General features: G+C 45.9%; 1 protein-coding gene across 1 annotated transcript in view; it reads left to right on the top strand.

Moving 5' to 3' along the window:
• The window catches only part of Map3k5 (mitogen-activated protein kinase kinase kinase 5), a 206,024-nt gene that overhangs the window by 194,411 nt on the left and 4,480 nt on the right, over positions 1–7,133 (top strand). Inside the window, exons 26-28 of the mRNA XM_005360963.3 lie at positions 800–1,049; positions 5,920–6,032; positions 6,865–6,977. Of these exons, the coding sequence (XP_005361020.1) occupies positions 800–1,049; positions 5,920–6,032; positions 6,865–6,977 (476 nt within the window). The remainder of the gene's footprint in view (positions 1–799; positions 1,050–5,919; positions 6,033–6,864; positions 6,978–7,133) is intronic.

Here is a 7,133-nt window from a genome sequence, read left to right as displayed (position 1 = left end):
GTCAGGAAAGGGACAGGCTCACCAGGAAAGTGGGCACTGCAGTGAAGGGACACTGTCAGGAAAGGGACAGGCTCACCAGGAAAGCTGGTGGCAGTGTCAGGGTGTACGGCTGCGCAAGCCAGTCATCCCAGCACACGGGAGGCCGAGGCAGGATAGTGGACGCGGTAAAGACGCTGAGATCCTACTGTTGTTGTTGTTTTCAAAGTGAAGGGAAGGAAGGAAGGGACAGCAGGAGAAAGAGAGAGTGAGGGGCTTCATAGTGTCTGTTAATTTCCTAGTTCAGACAGCAGGTCTGAAGTCACCTGAGATGTTACGGTGAGGGCGAGCTCCCCACTGGTACAAGTAACACTCTGTGTATCATGTAATGACCCCGTTACTGTAAAAATGGTTTCAGAATAAAAGTTTTAAAAGTGCACAGACTCCCTGTCCCCAAATGATCGCCCAGGACAGAATGCAGTTGGAGCCCCTTGGGAGTTCTTTTCTCAGGCCGATCATTGGGAACACTGAGTATTTCTTGTTACTTCTCAAGTGCAGGGGTGCCCAGACAGAGAACTGTTGAGCGTAGACACCAGGATGGCCTTGGAAAGCTGAAGAAAACTGATAAGACAGGCGCGTATTATTTCTGGCATTAGGAATGATCTTTAGGGCTGCTCCAGTTCCCCCTGGAAGAGCTCTGAACCAAGGCACAGAAACCCACCTTCCCTTGAAGGGGCAGTTTGGGTAGACTGCATGGGAACCGATGCATCTGAATGCATGACTCAGTCGATCTTATTTGTTAATACTGTATTTTGCCACGTAGAGCTGAGGCCACATTTTAGCCTCGCATCCGAGAGCGACACAGCCGATCCGGAAGACTTGGATGTCGAAGATGAACACGAGGAACCCCCTTTGAATCCAGCTGTCCGGAGACCTCAGGCCCAGGCCGTCATCGAGGATGCTGTGGCCACCTCGGGGGTCAGCACGCTCAGCTCCACTGTATCCCACGATTCCCAGAGCGCTCACCGGTCTCTGAATGTGCAGCTTGGAAGGATGAAAATAGAAACTAATAGGTAATGGGGGGACGTGGGTTGGTTACCTTTTTTCTTATTTCTATAAAAGTGAATAATTTGAGTCTGCTTCAGAAGTCCGGCCCACAGAACACACATGGTGACTCCGTCATCACCCCATCCTAGAAAGTTAACTGCTTCTCTTTTATAAAGCAAGAGGTGTTGATGTTAGCTCTCATAAAATCGTACTGTCTGCCTCCAGCAAGGGCGAGCACTCGTCTGCTTGCTGCTCTGCCTCACGTGCACTGGGATTTACAGAAAAACTGAGTTGTGATCTCGTGAACCCTTTGGAGACAGCCTCGGGACAGCCTGTTCCTTCCAGTAGACAGGGGAGAGAGAACAGAGAATGCCCATCATGTCCAGTTCTTTTAGGAAAAGATCTTGTGCTCAAAGGATAAAACTCAGCCATGCATCCCGAAGCTTGAAGGTACCCGGCCACATTGGTGACTATCTGTACACGGTGTGTCGCCATCTGTGTGGCGTTTGTCACTGAGGATTTGCTGAGTGTTTGGTAGCGTAGAATCCACGCCATCCAATTATCAAATTAGCAGGAAGTACTGCCTGTTTCTTGCAGATGTTGGCGCGGTTCAAAGTCCGAGTCCTTATGATTTATAGCTTCCTGTGCCAGCCCCTGCTGACATGTGGGAAGCTCACTTTATGGCTCTGGGTCTATAATGAGAACTTTTAGTGACTCAATAAAAGGTGTTCAAATATTTAGAAACCTTCGCTTGATGGGCTAGTTGTTCACCAGGGTAAGGAAAGGTAACTCACTTCTTATTGTAAGCTTTTAAAAGTTAGGCTTCAATATGAAGCCTACTTTTTTATGCATCTATACTTATCTTTGAGGGTTTTCATGGGGAAACGTTTTAGAATTTGGTGGCATCGGCTCTGATGTTCATATGCTAGCTTTGTCCTCTGTTTCCAGCTCTGCCTTGTTCCTCCTTTCTCCCATCCATTGTGGTGGCTGCTCACTTGGTCACCTCACTTTGCCCTGCCAGTCAATCCTGACCGGAGCTGGTTCTGGAACCCCTGTTCTAGTCTCTGGGGGAAGAGAGGTTCCCCGATTACTATGCTTCTCCAGCCCTGCCCATCCATGGTTTCTGGTCAGAACGAATCTGCAGGACAGCTATTCTGTTTACCAGAGAGCCGTCCTGTCTGCTTGTCTGCCTCCAAAACCTGTCTGCCCACCCTGGCTATGCTGGGACAGGACCTGCCTCTTTAAACACGTCCCAGAAGTGTGTATAGCTCTCCCTTCTCTCCCGTTCCTGTTTGCTTTGCCTGGTGCTCACCATCTGGCCCTGTCTGCTGTCTACCATGTTTATGACATCTACAGTTCCCAGAAGTCATGGTCTCCCTGCTGTTTTCTTCACATCTTCATGTGTCTTCCCTGAGGCCCTTTTGCTTCCACCTGAAGCTTTGCTTCTGAAAACCTAGCCACCTCTATCGAGAAGGACATGCGTGTTTGTGATTTACATTACTACATAGCTACCTTTTGTAATAATCTACACATTTGTGTTTTCTCTATATGCTGACAGCTGATTCTGTGAAATCCAAGGACCACTGACCTCTTTCCTTCCTTAGTATTTCATCAGAAAAGCGATGTGAGGCACAATGTTTCCTTCACAAATAATTTGAAGAAGGGTAGATGGTTTAGTAAAAGCAGCAAAAAAAAACAAAAACAAAAAAACAACAGAAAAAACGGCTGTTAATGTCTGTCTTAGTCCTCTATGCTTTTAGTTGAATATTTATTATTATTACATATTTTTTTCAATCCTTTTATACAAGGTCTCATGTAGCCCACACTGGCCTTAAACTCAGTTTGTAGCTGAAGATGCCCTTCATCTTCCTGCCCCTGTTTCCCAAGTGCAGACATTATAGGCTCCACCTACACTGACCTTCAGTTGACTGTTGTTATGGGGGTGTAGCTCAGTGACAGGATATTTGCCCCACATACACAAGGCCCTGGTTTCAAGCCCCACTGACCCCAACTACACACACAGGAAAGAGGATGTATTTAGGAAAGGGTAAGCTTAGGACCTGAAGACATGGTCTGCCATGAAAACATAAGGACCCGAGTTCAGTCCCCAGCACCCACATAAAAGCTGGATACAGCAGCACATGTCTGTAATGCTAGCACTGGGGAGTTGTGGCCTGGAAGATCCTTGGGGCCTGGTGCCCAGCCAGCCTATTGAATCTGTGAGCTCCGAGTTCAGTGAAAGACCCTGATGCAGAAAACAAGATGGAGAGTAATTGAAAAAGATACATGGCATCGAATTCAGACACACACACACACACAGAGAGAGAGAGAGAGAGAGAGAGAAAGAACTTGGACACATACAAATACATACACAAAGTCTTTTTATTATTTATTTAGTTTATGTGCACTGGTGTTTTACCTGCATGTATATCTGTGTGAGGGTATTGGATCCTCTGGAACTGTAATTACAGACAGTTGTGAGCTGCCACTTGGGTGCTGGGAATTGAACCCAGGTCCTCTGGAAGAGCAGCCAGTGCTCTTAACTGCAGAGCCATCTCTCCAGCCTCAACACACTTATTAGAATTGCTGGTGAAGCTATATAAGCTATACCTGGCTCCTGACTTTTGGTTCATTAATTCTAAATGGCAGAAAGAAAGCAGGTAGCTTTAGAATATATATGTCACTTATACTTAGGTAAACCCTTAATAAAATGTTCTGAAAACTCGGTTCTTGCCACAGCTCTTAAAATGAACTCAGAAGTCACTGGCTGGTTATCTGATTTCCCTGCTCTGAGGTTCTAGAATTACCCATCAGCCTGCCTCACTGCTATGGACCCCCGAGTTAGCAAACTGGCCTCATGGCAGCTCCTTACCATACTTTCCTGAAACAGAAAGGAAGACACCTATCAGCCTTACCCATTATTTCCCTGCTAACTAATATGTGGTGATGCTAAACACACGGGCTAAATCCACACTTCAGGTGAGTGGTCTTAAAGCCGGACCAGGAAGAGCTGCGGTAGCCTGGTGAGGTGTGCTTACAACGTGAAGTTCTTGCTACTAGAGATGAAAAGGAGCTGCATATCCTAACTGAGTTCCAGAAAAATGTCCATGTCCTTTGAGAAGACAATAGCAATATGCTGTCACCTTTCTACAGGTCTATAAATCAGCAAGGCAGACAAAGATACATTTAGATAAAAATTGCCCATTTAAAAATTCATCCAGAGCTTGCATCCCATCCTGTCACTGTCATGGGCGCTGGTGTCGACAGAAAGTCTATGTTTAGCCCTTTGTTTTCAGTCTCTGCTGTTTAACCCACCTAACTGTGCACAATATTTTCTCCACAGTTTCTTTGCCCATGTGTCTTCTTCGTCCCACCTCTCTCTCCTACTGTACCCTGCTTTTGCCCCACCTCTGCTCCCAATTCTCCTGAGACCCCTGTCCTTCACAAGGGCTTCATCTTTAGGTCCTCCATGGAGTAAATCTTGGGGCTCAAAATAAGGGCCCCTTCTTGGGCTTAGCACTTTATCTGTGTTGTCTCGTGGAATTCTCACAGTGATCCTTTCTAGAAGTTTCCCATTTCCTTTTAACAAGTGAGAAAACTGGAGCCCAGAAGCATTGGGAAATGTGTCTAAGGTGAACACAGGAAGTGTGCGGCTGAGCCAGGCCACGGAGCCAAGCTTATCTCTCAGTTTCAGCGTGCTGCCTACACAGCATGGCATGTCAACGGAAACACACAGACGTTTGGCCGTGTGTGGTCCTGGGGTAAATCTGTCAATGGTTAGAGAGTGAAAGAGACCGCTTGCTGAGCGCTGCCAGCTAGGCAGTAATTTGTCTTAAAGGTCTTGTTAACAATTATGTTTCATTTTTCCTAGATTTATTTAATGTGTATGAATGTTTTGCTCACGTGTATGTCTGTGCACCACACATGTGCCTAGTGCCCTCTGAGGTCAGAGGGGGGTATTCAGTTCCCTAGAACTGGAGCTTTGGATAGTTGTGAACTGCCATGTGGGTGTTGGGAATTGAACCTGGGTCCTCTGCAAGAACAAATGCTGTTGACCGATGACTCAGCCATCTCTCCAGACCCAATAATTATATATTTTAAACTTGTTGGATTGTCGATCAGAATTACTCAGAGATAGTTTTCTAGAGGACCAGAACATCAGTTTCTATAGGCTCGAGTGTTTCCTCCCAGAAACACGCTGGGTATGGCCAGCAGGCCACAGGTTGGTTTTCAGTTGCGGAGGGAGCCTACCATGGTCCAAAACAAGCATCAGAAGTTATCTTTCTGATGCTCTTGGGAGTGCACCAGATCCACCTCAGGACCTGAATCTGCCAGGAGCACGGCTGGCTATTTAAGTGTCTCCCAGCCTTACCCACCCCCAGAAGTGAGAGAGAAAACAGCAGCACTGACAGTATTGCCACAGCAATCATCAAGGCCTTTCTTGAGGCCTTGTCTGTGCCAGGTATTATCATAGGCAGTCTCACCTAAGTCCTCAAAGTTTCATAGTTTAAGAAGAATGATTGCAGTGGTGTCACACGCCTTTAATCCCAGCAGAGGCAGAGGCAGGCAGAGCTCTGAATTCAAGGCCAACCTCATCTACAGAGTGAGTTCCCCAGGACAGCCAGGGCTACACAGAGAAACCCTGTCTCAGAAAAGAAACAAAAAGGAAGAAGAAGAAAGATGATTACAAGTCTCCACACACCTGCTACATGCCCGTCTACTGAGAGCTCATTACACATGCCCTCTCTGACCTCAGCCCAGAGCCACTGGCATCCAGCCTTTTATTTCTATAAAATCTCTGGGCTCGCTGTAGCTTGAGAAAGAAGCCCACGCAGACAGAACAGCTGTTACCTCCTGCTTCGTTATCCCATCAACCGGTGTGTGTCTCTCCTGCAGATTACTTGAAGAGTTAGTGCGGAAAGAGAAAGAGTTACAAGCGCTCCTCCATCAAGCTATTGAGGAAAAAGACCAAGAAATCAAACACCTGAAGCTTAAGTCCCAGCCCATAGGTAAGCAGCAGAAAGTCCCGAATTAAATCCTATCTTAGGCATGACTGTTCAATCAGGGTGCCACAGAAGGCTGGGAAACCAGCAGGCAGGTATATGTCACAGCTCGGCAATAGCTCCGTGACTGACCAGCCGGACAGAATTCTTTTGTAAAGATCCCCTTCTTAACTGTAGGGACTGATCATCTTCTATGAGCACAGTAAAAATGCAAGCTCATCATTACTCTTTGGAGGATAATGTTTTATTGAGGTAAACGAGGATCTCCACTGTTTCCGCCTTTCTTCTTAAAGATTTCACAGAGTGCCAGAATAAAATAACGCTCCTTTTGTTATTTAGCATTTGCATTCAGCATATTCCAGCTTTTCCCCACTCTGATTTTGAGGGACTTAAGTAGGATAAGCTTACAGGAAAAAAAAAAAAAAAAAGGAGCCATAGGTTGAAACATGTTTTCTGAGAACTTGTAAGCTGTATCTAGAGTTATTTGTTCGGGTATCTGGATCTGTATTAGTACAAATCATGGGGCAAAGAGCTTATAATTGTATAGTATTCTGCTAACTGTTCCTGTTAGTTGTATGAAAAATCCAAAGCACAGTTCGGGTGCACAAAGTTAATTCTCAGAAACTCGGAACTTCAGATACAAGTATGAAGAGGACGTATCATTACAATGTCACTTCTGACTTTCCATTTATTTCTGTTGTCATTTATACAGTCTGCCCTCAATCGCTTTTATTAGTTCTTCTCTGACAGCCTGCAAATTAGCAGGAAATTTCCATGAATGCTGAGTGTTCCAGATTACTTCCATGAAGCTAAAGATTCCCTGCAATTTTGGTTCTAGATATCCCTGGGTTTCCCACGCGCCGCATGAACTCTCCTGGCACAACCACTGAAGATTCTGAACTTACTGGCTGGCTGAGAGACAACGGAGCTGACGAAGACACTATAAGTCGGGTAAGCCGTGATGTTCCGCTTTTCTACATAATGATGTGTTTACTAGGTCCCGGGTACCTCAGGCACAGGGGACACACTGCTAAGCAAGTCAGACATAGTTCTGCCTTCCTAAGATCTAAACATTAGAAGAAAGGTGAATTCCACTGATTTTTTTTT

Source organism: Microtus ochrogaster, linkage group LG4, assembly GCF_000317375.1.
Source record: "Microtus ochrogaster isolate Prairie Vole_2 linkage group LG4, MicOch1.0, whole genome shotgun sequence".
NCBI lineage: Eukaryota > Metazoa > Chordata > Mammalia > Rodentia > Cricetidae > Microtus > Microtus ochrogaster.
This window is presented reverse-complemented; position numbering and strand designations above follow the sequence as displayed.